Source organism: Mobula hypostoma, chromosome 19 (genome assembly GCF_963921235.1).
Source record: "Mobula hypostoma chromosome 19, sMobHyp1.1, whole genome shotgun sequence".
NCBI classification, from domain to species: domain Eukaryota; kingdom Metazoa; phylum Chordata; class Chondrichthyes; order Myliobatiformes; family Myliobatidae; genus Mobula; species Mobula hypostoma.
In genome coordinates, this window is record NC_086115.1 from 13,143,488 (window position 1) to 13,170,074 (window position 26,587).

General features: G+C 43.9%; 2 protein-coding genes across 5 annotated transcripts in view; one reads left to right on the forward strand and one right to left on the reverse strand.

Moving 5' to 3' along the window:
- Positions 1 to 16,631, forward strand: part of ubtd1b (ubiquitin domain containing 1b) — a 107,259-nt gene extending 90,628 nt beyond the window's left edge. The window contains exon 3 of the mRNA XM_063071384.1: positions 12,973 to 16,631. Coding sequence (XP_062927454.1) covers positions 12,973 to 13,352 — 380 coding nt within the window. The 3' untranslated portion in view covers positions 13,353 to 16,631. The remainder of the gene's footprint in view (positions 1 to 12,972) is intronic.
- LOC134358835 (zinc finger protein 154-like) overlaps positions 1 to 26,587 on the reverse strand; it is an 81,549-nt gene that overhangs the window by 36,577 nt on the left and 18,385 nt on the right. For 3 of the 4 annotated variants that reach the window (XM_063071381.1, XM_063071379.1, XM_063071380.1), the window contains exons 6-10: positions 25,977 to 26,113; positions 25,761 to 25,843; positions 22,061 to 22,229; positions 20,801 to 20,886; positions 17,060 to 19,685 (exon numbers count right to left, since the gene is read on the reverse strand). In XM_063071381.1, coding sequence (XP_062927451.1) covers positions 19,429 to 19,685; positions 20,801 to 20,886; positions 22,061 to 22,229; positions 25,761 to 25,843; positions 25,977 to 26,113 — 732 coding nt within the window. In that variant the 3' untranslated portion in view covers positions 17,060 to 19,428. Of the gene's footprint in view, positions 1 to 17,059; positions 19,686 to 20,800; positions 20,887 to 22,060; positions 22,230 to 25,760; positions 25,844 to 25,976; positions 26,114 to 26,587 lie in introns of those variants that run through there. The other variant, XM_063071382.1, reaches the window with a different exon arrangement.

Genomic DNA, 26,587 nt, shown 5'->3' on the forward strand with positions numbered 1-26,587 from the left:
CCACCACCACTACCCTCCTCCGGTTGGCGGAACTGGTACTCACACTTAATAACTTCTCTTTTGGCTCTTCCCACTTTCTTCAGACCAAGGGTGTAGCTATGGGCACTCACATGGGCCCCAGCTATGCCTGCCTCTTTGTTGGTTATGTGGAACCGTCGATGCTCCAAATGTACACTGGTACCACTCCCCAACTTTTCCTTCGCTACATTGATGACTACATTAGTGCTGCTTCCTGCACCCATGCTGAGCTTGTCAATTTCATCGACGTTACTTCAAACTTCCACCCAGCCCTCAGATTCACTTGGTCTATCTCGGACACTTCTCTCCCCTTTCTCGATCTCTCGGTCTCCATCTCTGGAGACAGACTGTCCACTGACGTCTTCTACAAGTCCACTGACTCTCAAACTACCTCAACTATACCTTTTCCCACCCTGCCACATGCAAAAATGCCATTCTCTATTCCCAGTTCCTCCGTCTCCGCCGCATCTGCTCCCAGGATGAGGCTTTCCGTTCCAGGACATCTCAAATGTCCTCTTTCTTTAAGGATCGTAGTTTCCCTTCTGCCGTCATCAATGATGTCCTCACCCACATCTTCTCCATTTCCCGCACTTTGGCCCTCACCCCATCCTCCCACCACAACAGGGGCAGAGTTCCCCTTGTCCTCACCTACCACCCCACCAGCCTCTGGATCCAGCACATTATCCTCTGCAACTTCCGCCACCTTCAACAGGATCCCACCACTAAGCACATCTTTCCCTCTCCACCCCTCTCCGCCTTCTGCAGGGATCAGTCCCTCTGCGACTCCCTGGTCCACACGTCCCTCCCCACGGATCTCCCACCTGGCACTTATCCCTGTAAGCGAAGTACTACACCTGTCCCTACACCTCCTCTCTTGCCACCATTCAGAGCCCCAACAGTCCTTCCGGGTGAGGCAACACTTCACTTGTGAGTCTGTTGGGGTCATCTATTGCATCCGGTGCTCCCAGTGCGGCCTCCTCTACATCGGTGAAACCCGACGCAGATTGGGGGACCGCTTCGTCAAGCACCTCCACTCTGTCCGCCACAATAGATCAGGATCTCCCGGTTGCCACCAACTTCAACTCTGCTTCCCATTCCCATTCGGATATGTCCGTACATGGCCTCCTCTACTGCCATGATGAGGCTAAACTCAGGTTGGAGGAGCAACACCTCATATACCGTCTAGGTAGTCTCCAGCCCCTTGGTATGAACATCGAATTCTCCAACTTCCAGTAATTCCCTCCCCCCCTTTCCCCTATCCCAGTTTCACTCTGCCCCCTCCTCCAGCTGCCTATCACCTCCCTCATGGTTCCGCCTCCTTCTACCCATTGTGCTTTCCCCTCCCCCAACCCTTTATCTTTCCCCTTTCTGGTTTTTCACCTGGAACCTACCAGCCTTCTCCTTCCCACCCTCCCCCACCTTCTTTATAGGGCCTCTGCCCCTTCCCTCTTCAGTCCTGACGAAGGGTTCTGGCCCGAAACGTTGACTGATCGTTTCCACGGATGCTGCCCGACCTGCTGAGTTCCTCCATCGTGTTGAGTGTTGCACAATCACTAGTGAGGAAGTGGCTGGTTTTAAAAACTGACTCTTGGCTGAGCCATAAATAGATGTCTGTCAGTTCTGGTTGCATCATCATAGGAAGGATGTGAATGTTTTAGACAGGGTGCAAATGAGATTTACCAGGATGTTGCCTGGGTTAGAGAGCATGCATCGAGGAAAGGTTGAGCGAGCTTGATAAAGGTGTACAAGATGAGAGGCATAGACAGTGCTCAGCCAGCACGTTTTCCCCAGGGCAGAAATGGCTAATATGAGGGGTCCCATCACTGGCGAGTCAGGAGTTCGAGGCCTTGTGTTGGGTGGATGGTGGGTCTTGATGTTGATGCCATGGATCGAGACCTGAGGGTCAAATCATTAGTCTGGAAGTCAAAGCCGTTTGGCCTGAGCCCAAGTCTGGGAATCTTCAAGTACATTGGGGAAGTCAAAGGCCCAATGTCTGCGAATCTGCTGGAGGCTGAAGATGGCCTCTCCTAGGTTTGAAGGACTGTGTTTGGAAAGGAGGAATGGTGCTTGTTTTGTGTTCGTGTTGTTCTGCTGAGCATTGTGTGTTGTTAGTGCCAGAATGGATGGCAACATTTGCAGGCTGCCTAGCACATCTTCATGTGTTGGTTCTTAACACAAATACCATATTTCATTGTTCATTGCACATGCAATGAATTTAAATCTTGAATAACTTTATGCAGATGGGAGTAATAGGAGTAAAGTATAGGGGGGGGATGTCATAGGTAGAATTTGAATGGCAGGTGCAAGGAACGCCCTGCCAGAGCTGGTGGTAGAACAGATACATTAGGGACATTTAAGAGACTCTTGGATAGGTACACAGATGAAAGAAAAATAGAGCTGTGTGAGAGAGAAGGGTTAGATTGATCTTGGAGCAGGTTAAATGGTTGGCAGAAGGGCCTGCACTGTTTTATGTTCTTATAACATAAAGGTCTGACGGTTTAGTGTCATTTGAACTTTCTCCAAGGGTGGTAGAAACCGACTTTGAATATTTGTAAGCCGAGGTCAGTAGGCACAGGAATGTGGAGATGATGCTGCACTCAGATTAGCTCTAATTTTAAAGGGTGGAGGGAATGAGTGGTGCAGCTGTGCTCCTAATCCTTGCGTCTGTTATGTAACATGATAGTCTAATGCATTTCCTTGTTCATTATGCACCCATGTACTTGCATTTATAATGGAACCTTCCTAAATAATATTGTCATACTGTAATTACCACCTAGTGCTGCTGGTATGCCATCTGTATTGTTTTCTCCTAATTCCAATACTCGGTAGGTGAAGCAATTCAACCCTCAATGACTGTTCCCAAACTGTTGTACATTTTGTTGTGAACAAAGGAGTTCAAACTGGAGGTTGTCTGCACCACCTCAGTGATATTGTCCACAGTGAAGGAGGAGATTACTGTTTTATCTGAGCTCCTATAGCCTGAGAGTCTTGAGTCATATATTAATATTTAACATTCTAGTAAAGGTACAACATCTAATCTAGTATCTCATGCACTTGGTCTAGTTTCCTTTGCTGTTCATAAAAGATAAAATAGGTGTAGGTTTGTCTACTTTGCTGGCTATACTCTTAAGGAGAATCAGAATCGGGTTTATTATCACCAACATACGTTGTGAAAATTGTTTTGCATCAGCAGTACAGTATAATAAAGTAAGTTAAATACAGTACTGTACAATAGTCTTGGGGACATTTTCAAAAATAATAAAATGAAAAGTTTCTAAATATCAAAAAGATTACTATGAAGAGCAGTAAACTGTAATTAAACTAAATCAAATCAATATTTGGTGTGACCACCCTTTGCCTTTAAAAAGCATTAATTCTCTTGGGTACACGGTCATGCAGTTTTATAAGAAAAGTTGGCTGGTAGCTTATTCCAAGTGTCTTGAAGAGCTTGCCACAGTTCTGCAGATTTTGGCTGTCTTGCATGCTTCTATCTCTCCAGGTAATCCCAGACAGCTTTGATCTTGAGATCAGGACTCTGTGGAGGCCATACTACCTTGAACTCCTTGGTCTTTTCACTGAAGATATCTGTTCATGACCTTGGCCGTGTGTCTGGCATCATTGTCCTGCTGCAGAATGAAGTTAGAACTGATCAGACACCTCCCTGATGGTATTGCGTGAAGGTTGAGATTCTGCTTGTACAGTATTTAACATTGAGGGTTCCATCAATTCTGACCAGATCACCAACTCCATTTGCAGAAATGCAGCCCCAAACTTGCAGGGAACCTCCACCATACTTCACTGTTAGCTGAAGATGCTCAGCCATGTAGCGTTCTCCAGCTCTTCTACAAACAAACTGCCTCCTGTTCGAGCCAAAAATTTCAAATTTTGTCTTGTCAGTCCAGAGCACTTGCTGCCATTGATCAGCACCCCAGTGCTTGTGTTTTTGTGAGTCTCTGGCTTTGATTCCACTTCAGAGGAATGACTTTTTGGCAGCAACTCTTCCATGAAGACAACTTCTGACAAAACTTCTCTGCAGTGTATAGAAGTGTACTTGGATTCCAGTGGTTTCTGAGAGTTCAAAGCTGATAGCAATGCTGGACTTCTGATTTAGAAGGGACATCATTTTGATGTATCTTTCATCTGCTGTGCTCAGTTTCTGTAGCTGACCACTGTTTCTGGTACTCAACCGTACCCATTTCTTCAGAAGAGCTTGGACAGTACATCTTGAAACTCCCGCCTGCCACAAAATTTCCACTTGGGAAAGACCTTGCTGATGCAGGATGACCAGCTTGTGTCTTGTTGCTATGCTCACTCTTGCCATAGTGCTAGAATTGATGATTTGAAGGTTAAACTGTCACATTTGCCACACCCTCAGACTTCTGTTTGTTTGCCTTCTGCCCAGTTTGATTCCTTCTACACCCATTTCTGTTTCAGTTAATCAGTTTAGTTCACTCAACTAATTAGGATCCTGTTTCTTTGTTTGATCATGCACTGGGCTATGTACAGTACCTACAAAGTCAGCAAGTGTACATTTGAAAAGTGGTCTATTACTTAATATGTTACCTTAATTAAATACAAGTATATCTCTAACATTTAAATTTTGGATAATAAATGTTTGGAAATATAAATTTTGCTCTTTTCTACTGATGGGCGAATGCAGAAGACAAAAAAAGAATAAAACAAAATTTGTATTAAAACTCCAGGGTGCCTAAGACTTTTGCACAATACTGTGATTTAGTGCAAAAAGTAAAGTTGTGTTCATGAACTATTTAGAAATCTGATGGAGGAGGGGAAGTCACTGTTCCCAAAATATTCTTCAGGCTGCTATACCTCCTCCCTGATGATAGCAACAAGAAGAGCACAAGTCTTGGGTGATGAGCATCCTTAATGATAGATGCTACCTTCTTGACACATTAGTTAGAATCATTAGAAAACTACAGCACAGAAACATCAAGTCCAGGTTGAACCATATAAACTGCCTAGTCCCACTGACCCGCGTGCAAATTATAGACCTCCATACCCCTCCCATCCATGTATCTATACAAACTTCTCTTTTTTTTGGCATGTGCCTGCGTGCATGCGCGTCTGTGCGTGTGTGTCTGGGTGTCTGTGCATGCGTCTGTGATGATGGATTTTTCATGGCTTTTTCCAAGGCGCGGAGCGAGAGAGAGGGACTGTGTGGTGAGCCACTGCTCTCACAGACATTTTCGCAGTATTTTCCCATTGTTTCACGAGGTTGAGTTGCGGTCTCGACGCTCAACCCAGCACGGATGGAAAGCGTGCTCGGGGGCAGACCCGACTGGTTTCAAACCCGGGAACCTCTGCTCCTGGGTCCGGCGCCAATGTCATTACACCACCAGCCAGCCCTATCCAAACTTCTCTTAAACGTTGAAATCAAATCATCCACCACTTGTGCGGGCAGCTCATTCTGCACTCACCACCCTCCTGAGTGAAGAAGTTTCCCCACGTGTTCCCCTTCAACCTTTTCTCTTCAACCCATGACCTCTAGTTGTAGTCACAGTGGAAAAGCCTGCTTGCATTTACCCTATCTGTACCTCCTCATAATTTTGTATATCTCTATCAAGCCGCCCCTCAATCTTCTACGTTCTAGGGAATAAAGTTCTAATCTATTCAATCTTTCCTTAAACTCGGGTCCTCCAGTCCCCGTGGCATCCTTGTAAATTTTCTCTGTAGTCTTTCAACCTTATTTACATCTTTCCTATAGGTAGGTGATCAAAACTGCACACTGTACTCCAAACTAGGCCTCACCAATGTCTTGTACAACTTCAACATGACATCCCATTTCCTGTACTTAGATCTATGAAGGCCAATGTGCCAAAAGCTTTCTTTACGACCCTATCTATTTGTGATGCCACTTTCAATGAATTATGAACGTGTATTCCCAGATCCCTTTGTTCTACAGCACTCCTCAGTGCCCTACTGATTACTGTGTAAGATCTGCTTAGTTCTGTCCACTACACACCCATTCTTGGTGTCATCCATAAATTTGCTGATCCAGTTAACCAAATCATCATCCAGATCATTGATACAGATGACAAACAACACTGGACCCAGCACCGATCCCTGCAGCACTCCACTAGTCACAGGCCTCCAGTCAGATAAACAGCCATCTACTACCACTCTGTAGCTTATCCTGGAAAACCAATATCTAATCCAATTTACTTCCTCATCTTCAATGCCAAGTAACTGAACCTTCTTGACCAATCTCCCATATGGGGCCTTGTCACAGGTCTTGCTCATGTCCACATAGACAATATCCACTGCCTTACCTTCAACTTTCCTGTTAAGTCTTAAAGTTGGTTCGACATGACCTTTCACGCACAAAGCCATGCTAACTATTCCTAATCAGACTCCATCTATCCAAATACTCATATCTGGTCCCTTGGAATGCCTTACAAAACTTCCCCTGATGTCAAGCTTACTGGCCTATAATTTCCTGGTTTATTCTTAGAGTCTTTCTTAAACAGAGAAACAATATTAGCTATCCTCAAATCCTCTGGTACCTCACTTGTCACTGAGGATGATTTAAATATCTCTGCTAGGGCCCCAGCAATTTCTGCACTTGCCTCCCAGAGGGTCCGAGGGAATACTTTGTCAGAACATGGGGATTTGTCGGTCCTAATTTGCCTCGAGCGCAAACACCTCCTTTTTAATATATATAGGATCCACAACCTTGCTGCTGCTTTTCTTCACTTCTGTTTGTCTCCTTAGTAAATACAGATGCAAAAAATCCATTTAAGATCTCCCCCATCTCTGTTGGCTCCACACAGATTACTACTCTGATCTTCCCGAGGACCAATTTTGTCCCTTGCTATCCTTTTGCTCTTAATATGTCTGTTGAAGTCCTTGGGATTCTCCTTCACCTTTGTCTGCTGGATCAACCTCATGCCTTCTTGTAGCCCTCCTGATTTCTTTGGTGTTCTCTTGCATTTCTTGTACTCAGGTACTTCATTTGTTCCCACATGTCTATATCTGCTATACTCCTTTTTTTAAATCAACTAGGGCCTCAATATCTCTCGAACCAAGGTTCCCTAAACCCATTTATCCTTGTGTTTTATTGTGACGGGGAACATATAAGCTTCATACTCTCAAAAATTCACTTTTAAAGGCCTCCCACTTACCAAAGTGCACCTTTGCCAGAAAACAGTCTGTCCCAATCTACACTTGCCAGATCCTTTCTGATATCATCAAAATTGGCCTTGCTCCAATTTAGAATCTCAACCTGAGGACCAGACCTATCCTTTTCCTTAACTACGGTGAAACTAATAGCATTGTGATCACTAAATGCAAAGTGTTCCCCTGCACAAACTTCTGTTACTTGCCCTGTGTCATTAGATTAGATATCAGTTATTGAAGATTTCCTCGATGGTGGGATGAGGTGGGGTGTGCCCATCACGGAGCTGGGTGAGTTTCCAGCCCTGTGCACTAGTCCCTCCTTACCAAATGGTGATCAACCTGTCAGAATCCTCTGGGGTAATGAATAGACTCTTCCCAGGCTTCCAGCCCGGGTACAGATATTGATTTTAACCAATATTTCGATGACAAACTGGTTAAAATCAATACCTGCACCCAGCTGCAAGCCCGAGAAGAGTCTGTTTGTCATATACGCCGGGAAGTACTAATCCTTTTACAGTGTGGTAATTTGCTAGTCTCTTGTGACATCCCAGATCTCTTCAAACTCCTGAAGAAATGTAGCTGCTGGCATACTGCCTTCATAATTGCATCAATAATATTTACATCCGTTATAATTTCAAATCTACAAATTCTCATATCATTGGAAAAAATATTTTGCCCCAGAAGCCAATTTCTCCCCTCCCCCACCTCCACACACAACCCTAATACTATTATTGGAGGAGTCCTTGTTTAAAAGGGATTTAAGACTTGGCGTCGATATATTGTGATTAATTGTCAGTGTACAGTAATAGGTGACAGGATGCATTAGCAGGATAAAGTCTGGAGACATTTCCTTTTAATACTACCCTTGGAATCCCATGGGGCGTGGAATTTTTTAAACTGTTCGTGTTTTTCTGGTAATTGCTTACTAAGTAAAATGAGTGAAGTAGGCTCTTGGGGAAAGAGTTAGTGAATGTCTCATCACAGATGGGAAAATTCAAATGAGTATGCTAAAGAAACGGCAATAGGTCATCTAGCCCTTCAAGCTTACACTGCTATTCGATAAAATCACGGCTAATCTGTTCATAGATAAGATCCACATTCTTTTATTTATCATATGTATGTTGAAACATAGTGAAATGTGTTGTCTGCGTTAACAACCAATGCAGTTTCACCTACCTGCCTTCCCCAGTATCCATGTTTCTCCTTGTATACAAAAAAATTATCTGACCATTTATGGTTTGGGTATGTGCTATATACTTTAGGATTAATTCTATGGCTCAATGCTTTTACTTGTTAGATTAGGGCAAGGAACAAGAAACTCTAGGTAAAGGGGCTTCCATAGCTGATGATAATTGACCCAATTCACATCTCCTGATTCACTTTGTTTCCACTGAACTATTTTTGCTGGTAAATATTGGCAAGGCTAGCTACTAGGCTGTGTGAGCAGTATCTCCACATGGGCCAAGGCAGAACTGTACTCATTAGGGTGATATTTCTAGGCATACAATACTGTCCCCAATTTCAGGAAACCAGAGCTACTGTGATGTTAATATAGTGTGTCAAACAGGACAGGAGAATGTCACCAATGATGTTACATTAGTCACAAAACTCAACTCTTCCACAAGTTTTCAGAATGTGTCTTGTGAAATATATGCAGAATTGATGTGTATAGATAGAGTAAATGCAAACAGGCTTTTTCCGCTGAGGTTAGGTGAGACTTGAACTGGAGGTCAGAGATTTGGGTTGAAAGGTGAAATTTTTAAGGGGAACCTGGGAAGAAACTTATTTAGTCAGAGGGTGTTGCGAATGTAGAATGAGATGCTCGCACAAGTGGTGGATTCAGGTTAGAATGCAACACTTAAGAGACATTTGGATAAGTACATAGATGGGAGCAGTGTGAGGGGCTATGGTCCAGGTGTGCATTGATCGGTCAAGGCAGAATAAAAGCTTGGCATGGACTAGATGGGTTGAAGGGTATGTTTCAGCGTTCTTCAGTTAAAACAAATTTGTTCTTGTATCTTCAAAAGTATCTGTGTCTCCTCTCAACATTTTAGTCATCCTTAATCATCCATTAACAAAACAGCATTGTTTTTAGAAATCCTATGCCCTAAGCTTTCCTGCATTGGAAAAGTTCCAGGTAGAACAGTTAGCTTGGACATGTTGATCCACCAAACATGGGTTGTATTTTGAGCCTCATAACTTTGGAAGCAGTCCAAGGATGACACTTCAGAGCAAATATGCAATATCGTTTCGGAGGTGCCAAGCTGTTGGTGGAACAGGCTCTGAGCCTTTTGAGACCATTTTACTCCAGTCCCTTGCAGTCCTTGTTTGCCAAAGCATTAGATGGGTATACGTAGGTGAGAATGACCACTTTAGAGGGCAAAATCCAGAACTGGATCACCACAATTTGTTGGTATGTGCAGCCACGGCTAACACCAATGACCAGGAAGAAAAGGTTCTGCAAATGCTGGAAATCTAAGGATAAAGATGAGCTTTTTGACATGTATGAATCAAAACATGCAGTAAATATGTTGTTTACATCAAATCAAGGATTGTGCTGGGAGGCAGCCTATCAATATTGCCATGCTTCTGGCATCAACATAGTTTTCCCACAACTTCTTACACTAACTGTATGTCTTGGAATGTGGAAAGAAACTGAAGCACCTAGAGAAACCTACCTGGTCATGGAGAATACACAATTTACTTGCATCGGTGGGAATTAAACCCTATATGCTGGCGCTGTCAAGCATTGTGCGAACTGCTACGCTACCATGCTGTGCCATTCCCATTCCGATATGTCAATCCACGGCTGCCTCTATTGTCGAGATGAAGCCACAGTCAGGTTGGAGGAACAACACCTTGTATTCCGTCTGAGTAGCCTCCAACCTGATGGGATGAACATTGATTTCTCTAACTTCTGTTAATGCCCCTCCTCCCCTTAACCCATGCCTAATTTATTATTTTTTTTTCTCTCTCTCTTTCCCTCTTACAATAACTCCTTGCCTGTTTTCCATCTTCCTCTGGTGCTCTCCTCCCCCTTTCTTTCTTCCAAGGCCTTCTGTCCCATGATACTCCCCCCTTCTCCAGCCTTGTATCCCTTTTGCCAATCAACTTCCCAGCTCTTGGCTTCATCCCTCCCCCTCCTGTCTTCTATCATTTCAGATCTCCCCCTCACCCTTTCAAATCTCTTACTATCTCTTTTTTCCGTTAGTCCTGACGAAGGATCTCGACCTAAACATCGACTGTAATTCTTCCTATAGTTGCTGCCTAGCCTCCATCTGCATTCCACCAGCATTTTGTGTGTGTTGCTGCACTATTGATGTTGGTTTACAAATAGGTTATGATGAGGTTGTATAAGGCATTGGTGAGGCCAAATCTGGAGTATTGTGTTCAGTTTTGGTCACCAAATTACAGGAAGGATATAAATAAGGTTGAAAGAGTGCAGAGAAGGTTTACAAGGATGTTGCCAGGACTTGAGAAACTCAGTTACAGAGAAAGGTTGAATTGGTTAGGACTTTATTCCCTGGAGCGTAGAAGAATGAGGGGAGATTTGATAGAGGTATATAAAATTATGATGGGTATAGATAGAGTGAATGCAAGCAGGCTTTTTCCACTGAGGCAAGGGGAGAAAAAAACCAGAGGACATGGGTTAAGGGTGAGGGGGGAAAAGTTTAAAGGGAACATTGGGGGGGCTTCTTCACACAGAGAGTGGTGGGAGTATGGAATGAGCTGAGGTGGTAAATGCGGGTTCTTTTTTAACATTTAAGAATAAATTGGACAGATACATGGATGGGAGGTGTATGGAGGGATATAGTCCGTGTTCAGTGGGACTAGGCAGAAAATGGTTCGGCACAGCCAAGAAGGGCCAAAAGGCCTGTTTCTGTGCCGTAGTTTCTATGGTTTCAATGGTATGGTTTCTATGAACAAATCTTGGTGCACCACAAAATGCTGGAGGAACTTGGCTGGTCAGGCAGCATCTATGGAAGGGAATAGGCAGTCAAATTTTGGTGCAAGGTTGAACTGGTTTATCGTCAGGTGTACCAAAGTTCAGCAAACTTGTCTTGAATACTATTCATGCAAAATCATTACACAGTGAGTTTTTGAATAAAAGATGATAGGCTGATTACAAGATAAGTCAAGGCCAGAGCCAACACAATCATGGAAAGGCGAGCTGATATGGAGATAGAAGGGAGGTGGGTTTAGTCTTGCTGATCAAATCAATATATAGATAGCATCTCCAGTTTAGAGAGAGATTAAAGAGGTGAGTCCCACTAATCCCAGACATTCTCTTCTCCCCCTCCTATCAGGTAGAAGCCTCAAAGCATATGCCACCAGGCTCAGGGACAGCTTCTACCCCATTGCTATAAAGAGATCAGCTTTATTTGTTGCATGTGCATCAAACATTACAACATACAATGAAATTGTCGTCAGTCCTAGCATGTGCTGGGAGCAGCCCACAAGAGGCAGCATACTTCTGGCACTAACATAGCATGCCCACAACTTGTGAATCTTTACTAACCCATATGTCTTTGAATGTGGGAGGAAGCTGGAGCACCAGAGGAAACCACATGATCATGGGGAGAGGGTACAAACTCCTTACAGACAGCAGTGGGAATTGAACCAAGGTCACTGGGCACAGGAAAGTGTTAGACTTGCTGCTACACTACCATGCCACCATCAGTGTTACCTGCCTCAACTATTCAAAACAGTAATTTTTATTATTTTTTTAAAATGATATTTAAATCTTGTTTGAACTTGCCCAACTGATTTAGTAAGTAAACATTCCACCCAGTGTCACATTGAAGCTTTACTAGCCAGTTAAATACAGGGAGACATATTTGGATTTAAACAAGCTTTTAGCATAGAAGAAAACTAATTGAATGCTGATGGATCACCGACCAAGTCAGCTCAGCCCATATCCATGTCAGTCCCTGTGTTTGTTGGGCAGTGAATAAAATAATCTATTTCATTGTCAAAACTAACCAGAAGAGAGCATTTGAGCGGAGAATCTTCCTGTTAATATACTGAACATGTAGGACAGAGCGTGTCACTGCAGACAGGGAGTAATGAGAAAGTGGGGGATGGGGGCACTAGGACTGGTCTAAAGTGAGACTGGGAAAAGACCTTCAGCAGGATCACTGATATTCAAAACCATTAGCATGTTGAAAAAAATATCTTATTACACATTACATTCACTAACTGTCAGAGCTCGTGAATTATAAATGCTTGGTGACCGTAGCGCTCCTGCTAATAAATATGCCAGTGAGTGAGTTATGAGGCAGAGTAGGAATTTTGCTTCTAGACTGGTGTATACTGAAAGAAAGATTAGCTTTATTGATCACATATTTGGCACATGGATGATAGAAAAATGAATGACTATAGGAGGGAAGGGTTAGATTGATCTTAGTAGGTTAAAAGGTTGCACAACATTGTAGGCTGAAGGGCCTTTACTGTGCTGTAATGTTCTACGTTCTACGTACAGTGACGCACATGGTGAAATGCGTCATTTGCATCAATGACTAGTGCAGTCTGAGGATGTTCCGGGGACAGCCTGCAAGTGTCACCACGATTCTGGCACCAACATAACACATCCACAACTTATCTAACACTGACCTGTATATCATAGCAATGTGGGAGGAGACCCACATGGTCACCATGAGAATGTTCAAACTCCTTACAAGTAGCGGTGGGAATTGAGCCCTGAGCCCTGGTCCCTGCCACTGTAAAGCATTACACTACCATGCCACCTTTGGTGGAAAGCTGGAGTTGAATTTGAACCTGCCTTACTGAAAATACTTTTTCTGTATCCCACTTCAGGTTCCTTGACGGAATGCTACGACGAGCTTGGCAACAAGTATCAGCTTCCCGTTTACTGCTTGGCCCCACCCCTAAACCTTATCACAGAGAAGTGCGACGAAGAGGCGACTGAGGTACCCGACCCCCCGGTTCACACCAAGCGCGAGTTCCAGCTCAAGGTCCGCCTGTCCACTGGGAAGGACGTCAAACTGAACGCCAGCATGGCAGACACGATCGGGCAGCTGAAGAGGCAGCTGCACACAGAGGAGGGCATCGAGCCCTCTCAGCAGCGGTGGTTCTTCTCTGGAAGGCTGCTCACCGACAAGATGCGACTGCAGGAAACCAAAATCCAGAAGGACTTTGTGGTACAGGTTATAGTCAATGAGGTAGCCGCTATTTAATTACTAGATTAAAAATAAATCCATATGCAACGACAAATGAATATTTTATCTTGTACAAGAACTGAAGGGCTCTGAACATGGTTGATGCGAGGAGGAAGATGGAGGTGGAGTGCATTGGAACATGTATGGTGGTCTTTGGTCGCTTTCTTCATCAGTCAGCTGCAGTGGAAGCCAAACATAGGAACCATATTTAATTTACCTTTTACTCTGGCCAGCTGGTGAATACTTTAGATTGAAATGAAGATGATCTCTCTTGCTCTCCTATCCCATTTCCTCCTCTTCGTCGTCTTGCTGCCTTGTTCTCTCCACCCCCACCCCACCCCAGTCTCACCCATGCCCTTCCTTGCATCCCTCCCACTTGGTTCCAATATCCCCACCTCCTCTCCTCTTTGATTTTAGCTCAACTCCTTCAACGAAGGGCAATAATTCTGGCAGAATTGCCATTCATTTCACTGTGGTCCTTTTGATCAGGGTACTTGCAGTGGAGATCTTTTTAAAGGCTGCTCTGTAGTAGCATATAGACAAAGTGTACTATACATGTTTTACATTGGCTTTCATTGTGCAGTGGTTAATCATATGTTTATGCTGCAGGCATGCAAGGGCCTAGCTAAGCACCAAAAAATTTGTGTTATATGCATTAATCACACCAATCAACATTTCAAATAGAACTGTGCTTCCATTTAAAAAAATATATATATACTGATGTAAATTCAGATTTTTAAATACCAAACTACTACAGGCTGACTCTAACTTGGGTGTGGAAACTGGAGCATGCAAAGACCTCTCCTGGACATGATCATCCAAGTGTTGGGAACAGAGTTGATGGGCTAAATGGCTTAATTCTGCTCTTATGTCTTGGCCTTCTTCCCACCAGGTGCTCGTAGTCTGAGAGCAAACCACACACTCAACCTTTAACAAAAGTTTCCTTTGCAATCTTTGTACAAGCCTGCAGCCATTAATGGAACTGTTGACTTTTGGGATAAGGTTGCAGAATCCTTTCTAAACCCTTTAAGGTTCAGATGTGCAAAGCTAGTGTAGGAGTAAAGAAATGGATTATGGAGCTGATTGAGTTCATGAATAGTTACGGGGCACTACAGCACAGAAACAGGCAATTTGGCCCAACTAGTCCATGCCAAATTGTTGCTCTGCCTAGTCCCATCAACCCGCATGTTGACCATGGCTCTCCATACCCCTCCCAAAGATGTACTTACCCAAACTCTTAAATATTGCAATCAAACCCACATCCATCATTTCCACTGGCAGCTTGTTCTACACTCGCACCACCTTGAGTGAAGTTGTTCCCCTAAATATTTCACCTTTCAACTTTAATCTATGACTACTCGTTCTAGTTTCACCAAACCTCAGTGGGGAAGAAACCTGCTTGCGTTAACCTAAATCTATACCACTCAATTTTGTATACCTCTTTCAATTCTTCCCTCATTTTCTAATGCTCCAGGTATAAAATCCTAACCTACCAATGTTTCCCTATAACCCAGGGATAAAACTACCATGAGTGACACCTGGGTTGCATTTGAGGTCTACTAGGGCTGATTTGGATGGAAGGTGGGGGAAGGATCTGTTGAAGACGTTTGGTGATGCTAATGATCCAAACAACCTGAAAGGATTTTCAGGTCTTAATTATTCCCTCTTCCTTCAATTCATTCGGTCCTTTTATTTTAATCCAGAGGATCTAAAACTAGAAACATTAAATGATAATTTAAGGCTTTCACAAGTTGTGCTTTCTTACCATTTTCTGAGAGCTCCAATCTTGCTTGAATTGCTATGTCTTTGGTGCTACACCATGGACTTCATCTCTCTCCTAATCACATTCCTTACCAGGTCCCAGCCTCTGTGTTCCTGCTCGTCACCCTCATCAGACCACTGATCTCACTGCACACCCTTCTCTTTATACAGACTATCACCCCTCTCTGCACTGGCTCCTACTGCAGGGTTTTAACTCGAAATATCCACAATTCCTTTCTCCCTGCAGATACTGCTTGATCTGCTGAGTTTCTCCAGCAGATTGTTTGTTGCTCCAGATTCCCACAGCTGCCGTCTCTTATGTCTGTCTTAACAAATAAATACTCAAGGAAATGGAAACTAGAAACACGAACAAGATGCCAGAAGAGTTCAGCAGGTCAGCAATTAGGTGCGAAGATGAAACATTAATCCTGTCATCAGATGTAGGTATCTAAAATGATTTAAATTAGAAACTACAGTACCCCAAAATGAGCTTTAGACCGTAAGACATTGGAGTAGAATTTGACCATTCAGCCCATCAACTTTTTGGGCTATGCCAGTTAATAATCTTTCCTCCTTTTATCATAAATGCCCAACTTCGTACATTTGCACTGACTACATTATACTTAATCCCACCACATGTATTGGTGACCACTCAAGAGTTTACAGCACAGAAATGGGCCCTTCAGCCCAACGCGTTCATGCAAACCAAGGTGCCCACCTGGCCTAGACCCATTTGCTTGTATTTGGCACCCTGGGTTGCACACTATTACCACCATGTCTGTAAGAAAAGTGCTAATGTTTTCTGAGAAATTACACCAGGTTTATTTTAATCACCTCTATTCCCAACCTTTTGCTCATATCTGCTCATCTGTGGATTAAACAGACAGCAATGATATTAAATATTCTAGTAGTTGTCCCACAGCCAGTGGACCAGCTGCTGTATTAATGCACTTAACCAGAAGTTATCTTGCAGACGTATTCATAGTTTGAGAGTGTGTCTTCGCTGCCAAACATTGTATAACACCCATTTAAATGGTCAGGCACGGAGTTACGACTCAACTAAGCACATCCGTCTTCGATTAAGTGTGATAAAACAGAAACAAATCCTTTTTAATTAGCTGATTAAAAATGAGATCCTACAACTCGTTCACTTAAGAGATACAAGAAGACGCTTGGGCAGTCTAAAGGTTCAATAGTGAACCCTGGAACACTGAAATATCATCCTACACCCCCCACCTCTCAAAACCACCAATACAAACAGTCTGGCAGCCGTTATAAAAATGCATTTAATTCTGTTAAGGATTGGTGAAGCATCTCCCAGTGACTTGTGCTGTTTACACAATACAGAATTCTGCTATTGGGTGTTTGAGTCTGATTGTGATGTGTGTAAATATTGGATGACATTTGTGTATATTTAGCTTCTTGGAGCAGAATTGTTTTCAGAATACAAGTTTATTTTCTTTTCTCCCAATCAAAGTAATTCTATATCTGTACAAGCTCTTTATAATATGTACATTTATAAAATGGTTACAGTGATTTGTAAGTGTATTTTTTTAATGTGATCCTAAAGTCTGAATCATAATTGTGAAAACTTTGCACAGTGTGTCTTGAAACTGGCAGAAATGGTCAGGTTTGGTATCTGGTTCATCCCAGACTGTTTGGTTCTGAGAGCTTGAATGGTGACCCCTGCTGGTAAGAGTGTGACATGACCAGGCTGGCATTTAGTACCACTTATTCACCACCACCCTTTCGCTTTTAAAAAAATTCCTCATCTCTCTTCTAAAGGACTGTCCTGTGCCATCAGGTTCTACATTCCTTCCTTCCTCCCTCCCTCCCAACTATAGGAAACAGGCTTCCTACCTTCTTTATGCTGTAGATCAATACAATAAAGCAGGGGATCTGTGGACCCCAGGTTGGGAAGCCCTGATTCTACGACTTTAAATATTTGATAGGTATTAATGAGATTTCTTTCTCTCTCTTCCCCCCCCCCCCCATTCTCCTAAACTCCAGCAAGTACAAGCCAGGAGCCATTACTGCTCCTTACATTAATTCTTCTATTCCTGCAATCATTCTGTTAAACCTCCTCTGGACCCCCTCCAATGCTGGCACATCTTCTTCTTGGACATGGGGCCCAAAATTGCTCACAATACTCCAAGTGTCTTGAAGCCTCAACTTTACCATGCTTGACAGAACCCCTCAGTCTCCTCTACTCCAAGGAGAAAAGGGTCAGGCTGCCTAACTTGTCCCTCTAACATCTAAACCCAGTAAATCATTGTAAAGGGACAGTGCAACCCTTAGTTTCATGGTCCTTATTCATAAACTGTATGTGAGCACAGCCAGTACTACTTATCCACACGTGTTTATCCTGAAATGGGAGTCCTTCTGGGGAAATTCCTTTCAGCTGTGAGTTCCAGCAGTTAGACCCGGTAACAAGGAATCACAGGAACCTGTATCCTATTGCTCTTAGTGGAGGTCAAGGGTCTAAGAGCCATTGGTGGAGTAACCTGGATGAGCAATTGCAATGCAGGGTGAAGATCGGGGTCATCATTGCCAGAGGCATGATTGCTAAACAAATGCAGTACATGTGGGAGGATTCGGAGGGCTAACTCCCACCACGTGGATTGGTGACCACTCGAGAGTCAGAAACAGGTTTCATGATTTATATTCATCATTTCAAGTGAAGTACTGTGCCAACAATCTTAATGGATGTTGCAAGCCTCTGTCTTCAGGTCTTCTATTTTTGAGTTATTTGACAGCTGGCTTTTTGGCTCGGATGTTAAAACAAGATCCAATCTGCCTGTATGGATGGAAGAGATTCCTAACAGCTTACTCCTCTCTTTTGGGTGTTGGCCTACACTCTAACATCACTAGGTGTCATATGGCAAGTTGGGTTCATTGCTAAAACTCTAAAAGAATAAGATCCCTCAAGACGTGTTTTGGCATATCACTGGCTGTTTAGTAATATACATGGGTATCACCTAATGTTAAGTCACAATGTCAGCAAAGGCACCATTAATGGTCTGTTAGTATTTTCACTATGGCTCAATCAGTCACTTCTGTAACTAGTACAGTAAGCTATCATGTACTAATCTCACCAAGTTGAAATTATATTCTCCCTCCCCCTTTTTCAATTCCCCATTCTTCATCCCTTCTCAAATGCCTATCACCTCCCTCCGGTGCCCCCTACTCTTCCTCCCATTGTTCACTGTCCTCTCATAGCAGATTCCTCCCCCTTCAACCCTTTACCTTTCTACCTTTCCACCTATCACTTCCCAGCTTCTTTCTTCATCTCCCATCTACTTATCTGGCTTCACCCATCATCTTCCAACTTGTAATCCTTCCTTTTACCACCCCACCTTATTCTGGGTTCTTTCTCCTTCCTTTTCAGTTCTGATTTCAGCCACTCCCTAGATGCTGCTGGACTTGCTGAGTTCTTTCAGCATTTTGTGCATTACTCTGAATTTCCAGCAAGCAGCATCTCTTGCTTCAGTATTATACTAGTCCCTTCCCAGTAGAAGGTGGATGGAGAGCCGGACAAATTCCACCTTTTTACCAGAGACCCCAGGTCCAGTTCTGGTCTGCATTATTAGAGAGTGCCTGCTTCAGCCCTTGACTTAATGTTCCATGTCCTCTAGCAGAGGAAATCATGTACACATAACTGTCCCTTTGAATTGAAAACCTTCTCCATAGTGGGCTGAAGTTAAGCCAAGACCACAAGTGACCTGTCCTTCATATTCCTCCAAGCATTACCTTTGGGAGCAGGGATAAAAGACACAATAAGCGCGTGGTCCCAATTTATTCCTTGAACACCACCACCAACTGGAAAATAAATCTTTCTCTTGCTGTGGAAGGGTTGTGCTCATTAAAGCTGCCTCACTCTGAACTACAAGCAAAATACAACTTCAATCCTTTTCCTGAGACCTGTGTTAAGAGGTCCTGATGAAGAGTCTTAGCTCAAAACGTTGCCTGTTTATTCCTTTACATATTACTGCCTGAGTTGATGTGTTCCTCCAGCATTTTTTGTGTTACTACAGTAAAAGGTAAGTTCAAGTTGTTATTGAGTTTAGAAAACTCAAATGGAGGCAGATTTTAAATTAAATCATCTGTTATTTTGGACTCATGCTGTAGTGTGTGGCAGTACCACACAAGCCCTAGAAGTATGTCTGCTGCAGCAGCAGTCATGTAGTTTAAAGACCAACTTTCCTGGGTCAGAATGAAAATCCTCCTCATCACAACTACAAATTTAAACAGCATCTCTTCTTTGGAATATCATCTAGTTTTTTGTTTAAAATGGGCAGTGTTCTGACAAGATGAAAGTAACAGACAGGATGTCTCATTTCACTGCTGGACAGTCCAAGTCCTTTTCCTGCTCTGGCCCAAGCGGTCTCGCCAGTGTGGGCGCTGTAAGCTGCATATTGATCAATACCACGCTTGGGCCTGAGTCACTGCAGCCAAGGAGTGCTTGTGTTTGTTCCTGTGTGGTTTCCAGGAGTGGCCCTGAGATGGAAGGGTGAGTCTCTGCACTGTATTGTGTGCCATGTGCTTCCTGCAAGACAGTCTCCTCACGGGCACCTGGATCGCTTGGCAGTACTGCGGAAGAGAGGTGATACTTACAATCGGCTGATACCCAGTTCATTTCCACATGCAATAAAAGTTACTTGCACTGATTAAATTTTAACTACATTATTGGCTCTGAAGTAACTAAGGAGGTGGTGATATATTTCACTATATTTTGATGTGATAAATAAACTTGAATCTTTCATCTTGCTCTTTCTTTTCCTACACAACCAATGTTACACATGTAGACCACACTAAGCTCCCATTAGCACTAAAAATGTTACACAAACATCAGCCATGTTCCCATCAACTCCTCTCAGACCACTTACCTATTCACTAGAGACAATTTATAGTGACCAGGTAACCTAACCACCTGCACATCTGTCAGAGCAACCCAGAGAGAAAACATGCAAACTCTACAATGAGTACCAGTGGTCAAATTGAACTCTGGTCACTTGAGCAATGAGGCAGTAGCACTAATAGCTGGGCCTCTGCCAATGTGCTCTACCTTGTAAGAAGAGTTAGGCCGACAAAATCAGCTTCTGTGCAGTGATATCCTCCACATAACTGGGTTAAGGTAAAGTCCCCAACAACTGACTGTTCCAATTTGGGAAATGCTTGGAGGGTTTGGGAAATGTTTCAGCACCTAAGGAAGAGGAATGCAGCTTGTGTTCTACATTGCATCTGTCGTAAACATCGGTGCCAAGCCCAATTAACCTTGCTGGGATCATCTATATGAAGAGCATTTGATGGCTCTGGGCCTGTCCTTGCTGGAATTTGGGTGGGGGGGGGGAGAGAGGAGGAAAAAACCTGATTGAAACCTATCAATTATTGAAAGAGTGGGTGTGGAGAGGATAGTGGGAGTATCAGAGGACACAACCTCAGCGTTTGGACAGAGGAGAAATTCTTTAGCCAGAGGGTAGTGAAGCTGGAATTCATTGCCACAGACAGCTGGAGGTTGGTAAGTTCTTAACTAATAAGGATATCAAAGGTTACAGGAAGAAGGCAGAATGGGATAATAAATCAGCCATGATGAAATGGCCAAATTCTGTTTCTTCCTCATCTGAACCATCGCACTTGCCCAGATCAGCTTATCAACTCAGCAAGCCCGAGCATTAAGAAGCCTGCAGATCCACCACATTCCATACCTGGAGCTACAGAACCCGTCTCCACGAAGGTGTCCAAGCACCTTTCCTCCTCGGTTCCACTCCCAACCTTTGACACCATTACCTCACTGCAATTAAGAACAATAGGCACAAATGTCAAACAGCAGTAGGAAGTTCAATAAAGTGACTTTACATTTTATTATTTTCTGACTTGCATATTTTGGGACTGTCAGCCAACACTCACTGGGGGACTTCACCCCTCTGCATCACTGTGGGTTTGGTTCTACCTCAGCATAAAATGGAGACCAACACATCGAGCTGCAGTGTCTGAGCAACCATGCCTGAGACATTAAACAACTTTTTGGGAGATTGTACTCCCAAAGAACAGAGTTCTCAATATCCCATCCTTCACATAAGAGATTATACTGCAGGATAATCGCACATTTAGATCTTTGTGATCTGGTCACTGTACAGTTGAAAGTAAACTTATTATCAGAGAGAGGGTATGTTACTATATACTACCCTGAGATTCATTTTTTGCAGCTATTTACAAGAAAAAAAATACAACAATTTTTCTTAAAAATCTACATAAGAAGACAAACAATCAATGCACAAAAGACAAACTGGAAAAAAAATATAAAGTACATGTAAAGGGTCCTTGAGTGTGAGTCTGTTGGTTGTGGAATCAGTTCAGAGTTGTAATGAGTAAAGTTATCCACACTGGTTCAGGAGCCTGATGGCTGTAGGGTAATAACTGTTCCTAAACCTGAGGTTGGACGCAAGGCTCCTGCACAATGGCAACGGCGAGAAGAGAGCATAGCCTGAGTGGTGGGATTTTTTAATAATGGATGCTGCTCTCCTGAGGCACTGTTGCATTAAATGATCACTGAAGTTAATGAGGAGGCTCGAGGGCTGGTCAGCTGAGGTACAAGCCTGGACTTTAGGGTTGAAACCAAAGACTGAAAGTTGATCAGAAGTTTGGAAGTTGTAGCCCGATGGCCGATAGCTGATGCCTGGAGGCCCGGAGGCCTGTCTTGGATTGGACGGCGGTCCACGTGTGTGTGTGTGTGTGAGAGAGAGAGAGAGAGAGAGAGAGACAGACAGACAGACACAGAAATGGGGCTTGTTTTGTTGTGTTTTGCTGAGCACTATGAACACCAGAATGTGTGATCACACTTGCAAGCTACTCTCAATGTGTCCTTAAGAGTGTTGGAATGCAAATAAAGCATTTCACTGTATGTTTCAATGTACATATGATAAATGAATCTGAATCTGCTTTGCCCCCATTATTTCAGAACATACCTGCTGTGTTGCCCCTGTTCCTTCAGGGTCCGTAGCAAGATGTCCTGGTGCATGGTCTGGATGTGATGGAGCAGTGTTGCCTCCTTGGTGTACTTCTTCTTACAGTGGCCACAGCTCAGCATCCGAGAGTTGGTCATGTGAATGTTCCTCACATGTCGCCTTAGATCACCTGTGTAGTAAACCTCTGCTTCGATTAAGTATCTACGCTCCAGGGAGTTAAGTCCTGAACCTTTTCTCATCACTTAGGTCCAGACAACGTCCTGGTAGACTCATTTATTTAGGACTACCAGGAAGTACACACAGTAACAGGTCCTTCCAGCTCAACAACCCACACCAACCAATTAACCCACTACCCTGGTCTTTGGAATGTAAGAAGAAACCAGAAACCCATACAGTCACAGGAACCACGGCAGAATTGACCCTGGGTCACAGGCACAGTAATAGCATTATGCCAACCTTTACACTATCATTCCGGCCTCTGTTCTGCACTTTTTCTAGTTCAATAACATTTTGTCCATTACAGCGTGACCAAAATGCACACAATACCCATCTTGTATATTGCGACATCGCTTCCCAACTATAATACTCAATGCCCTGATTACAGGCCAACAGGCCGAATGCCTTTTTCTCCACCACGTTTTTGGTGGCAAAAACAGGAAAACAGGTTATTATCTGAATGGTGGCCGATTAGGAAAAGGGGAGGTGCAACGAGACCTGGGTGTCATTATACACCAGTCATTGAAAGTGGGCATGCAGGTACAGCAGGCAGTGAAAAAGGTGAATGGTATGCTGGCATTCATAGCGAGAGGATTCGAGTACAGGAGCAGGGAGGTACTACTGCAGTTGTACAAGGCCTTAGTGAGACCACACCTGGAGTATTGAGAGCAGTTTTGGTCCCCTAATCTGAGGAAAGACATTCTTGCCATAGAGGGAGTACAAAGAAGGTTCACCAGGTTGATTCCTGGGATGGCAGGACTTTCATATGATGAAAGACTGGATCGACTAGGCTTATACTCGTTGGAATTTAGAAGATTGAGGGGGGATCTTATTGAAACGTGTAAAATCCTAAAGGGATTGGATAGGCTAGGTGCAGGAAGATTGTTCCCGATGTTGGGGAAGTCCAGAACGAGGGGCCACAGTTTGAGGATAAAGGGGAAGCCTTTTAAGACCGAGATTAGGAAAAACTTCTTCACACAGAGAGTGGTGAATCTGTGGAATTCTCGGCCACAGGAAACAGTTGAGGCCAGTTCATTGGCGATATTTAAGAGGGAGGTAGATATGGCCCTCGTGGCTAAAGGGATCGGGATATGAAGGGAAGGCTGGTACAGGGTTCTGAGTTGGATGATCAGCCATGATCATACTGAATGGTGGTGCAGGCTCGAAGGGCCGAATGACCTACTCCTGCACCTATTTTCTATGTTTCTATGTACCATGGAGACCATCCTAACTGGCTGCATTACCATCTGGTATGGACAAATTGGAAAAAGCTGCCTGAAGTTGTAATCTCAGCCAGCTCCCTCAATGGGTACTAGCCTCCCCAGCGTTATGAACAACTTCAAAAGGGAATGCCTCAAAAAGGCCCCATCCATCATTAAGGACCCCCATCACCCAGGACATGCCCTCTTCTCACTGCCACCATCAAGGTGGTGGTACAGGAGCCTGAAGAGACTCAATGCTTCAAGAACAGCCTTTTCCCCTCCACCATCAGATTTCTGAAAGGACAATGATATTAAATCTGATCCTACTTGTCTACCTGTGATGCCACTTTCTGCAAACTATACAATCAATAATTCCTTCTGTTCTATAATGCACATGAGGTGTGAGGGAGAAGTGCAAGACCAGACACAAACTGAAGCTTTGTCAGGGAGATCGCTCGAGGCATTTGTGGGATCTTGGAGCAACAAAAATTGCCTTTTTCTAGGGGTAGAAGACAATCTTGGAACATTGACAACACTGGAGATCACTATTTGACCCATTGCTAGTTTCAAGAGTTCTTACACTATCCCCCACCTTCTTCCACTGGGTCTGTAGCCTTGTAGTTCACAAGTCCACATCCCAGTCATGATCAACTGCAGGGAGGGTGTCTTCCTCTCCTACCCCTTAAGGCAATGAGTTCCATACACCACCACCCCCTAGAGACAAAAGTTTCTAATCCTATCAGTTGCTTTAAATCCATGACCCCTGGATTTTGATCTCTCCATAAGGGTAATCATTCTCTTTCCTCCTACCCCTCCTGTCAGGCAGAAAATATGAAAGCCTGGAAACAAGTATCACCAGGCTCAAGATAGTTTCTATCTCACTTAGACTATTGAATAGACTTCTCACATGCTAAAACTTTTGCTCTCTCAGCCTACCCATTGCAGACCTCGCACTTTTGTCTCCCTACACTGCACTTTCTCTGTGATTGTGACACTGTTTTGCATTTTGTTATCCCTACAAAGGACTGTGAGAATAGCGGAAAGGATCATAGGGGTTTCCCTACCATTGATTGGGACATTTATCAGGGGCGCCAGTATTATTAGGGATCCCACCCAACTACCCAGCATCCTCTTTGACCTTCTACCATCAGGCAGGAGACTATGATGCATAAAAGCAAGAATGGTCAGGATGGGAAACAGTTTCTTCCCTCAGGCCATCAGGCTTCTGAACTCCTGGCCGCATTGTATTCGAAGTGTCACTGGTTAATCTGTTCCGTACCTTACAACATTTAATATTAATGCACTTTAGTTTGTTATATATGTGTAATTCATCTGTACATTGTATCCTTACCTCCATAAGTTATCGTGTGTTACGTGCTTTACACCCTAGATTGAAGAAACATCTAATTTCTATACACATTATATACTGTACATGTATGTAGTTAAATGACAATGAACCTCACTTGTCACCGATGGGAGTGGGACAAACAGTCCATCAGTAGGGGTGGGTGGGATCCTTCATGATGTTACTGGCCCTTTGCCAGCAACATTATGTATACATGTCCAATAAGTAAAGAGTTTGCAAATAGGGCGAGGAGGTGCACCAAATCTGTTGCGGACATTGTGTGGAATCCAGAAGCTCTAACCATGCAGCAGAGTTTAGAAGCTGAGTCAGTGCGTTTCCAATGATGCTAACACTGAGCACGGGGATGTTTACAAGTAGCACATGTCACATTGCTAAAGTCAAGGCTGAAACCAGGCTTGTGACTCTAACATAGCTGGCATTCTTCACATTAAAATAGCTGGGCATTCTCCTCTTGAGTCACACTGTAGTGCTGATTGTATTACGCATGCTTGATTCCAGCTGATAGATTTGCATTTATGGAAATGTTTCACAACTTTGGAACACATAGTCCTAAATAAACCAGAACAGTTCTCAGGGAGCAAATTAAAGGCTGCGATCTAATCCAGGGGTTCAGAGGGTTTATATATATATATATATATATATATATAGTAACAGATCCCAGGGCGAGTTACAGGTTGCGATCTAATCCAGGGGTTCAGAGGGTTTATATATATATATATAGTAACAGATCCCAGGGCAAGTTACAGGCTGGGATCTAATCCAGGGGTTCAGAGTGTTTATATATAGAGTAACAGATCCCAGGACGGGTTACAGGCTAGGATCTAATCCAGGGGTTCAGAGGGTTTATATATAGAGTAACAGATCCCAGGGCGAGTTACAGGCTGGGAACTGATCTGAGGACCCTGGCTTCACTCACCTGACTGGAAGAAGGATTTCTGGCACTGACTGCACTGGAAAGGCCGATCCTTGGTGTGAAAGCGCTTGTGAACCACCAGGTCGCTGGAAAGACAGAACAGAAGACAACTTTAGGAGCAAGCGGCTCTACGGGGTGGGGTTGGGGGGCGTGAGGGTGGGCAGAGGGGCTAGGTGAAATCACTCCCAGTCGAATGGTGGGCATGAAACGCCCCCTCACCTTGCCCTGAGGAAGGCCTTGCCGCACAGGTCACACCGGTGGGGCTGTGTTCCGCTGTGAATGTGAGCGTGTCGTCGCAGGTCACAGTGCTGGATGAACTGCCGGTCACACTGGGGGCACTTGTATCTGGCATCATCCTGCAGTGGGAATTTGGGGAAGTGAAGGAGAGATAGCATTAGAACTCCACAGAACCAATCGGAACAGGCCCTTCGCCCACCATGTCTGTGCCAAGTACAAGGCCCAATTAGAGTTCGAGTCATGCAGCACAGAACTGATCCATGCCAACCAAGGTGTCTCATCCAAGGTAGGCTCATTTGCCCTTATCTGGCCAATATCACGTACCTGTTCAGAATGGTTATGGAAGTTGCCTCAACTGCTTACTCTGGCAGCTCGTTTCATTTACAGACCACCCTTTGGGTGAAAAGGTTGGTCCTTGGATTCCAAATAAAGCTTGGGGACTCAAGAATTGCAGTTGATGTTACACCAGCAACTGGAGATGAAAAGATCGAGAGAGGATGAAAAGGCCCAAAAGGGGAGTGTTGGAGGCAATGAGAAGGGGTCATCGGTGGTAGGGCAAGGAAGGTGAGAACCTCTTGTCATAGAAATTTCCT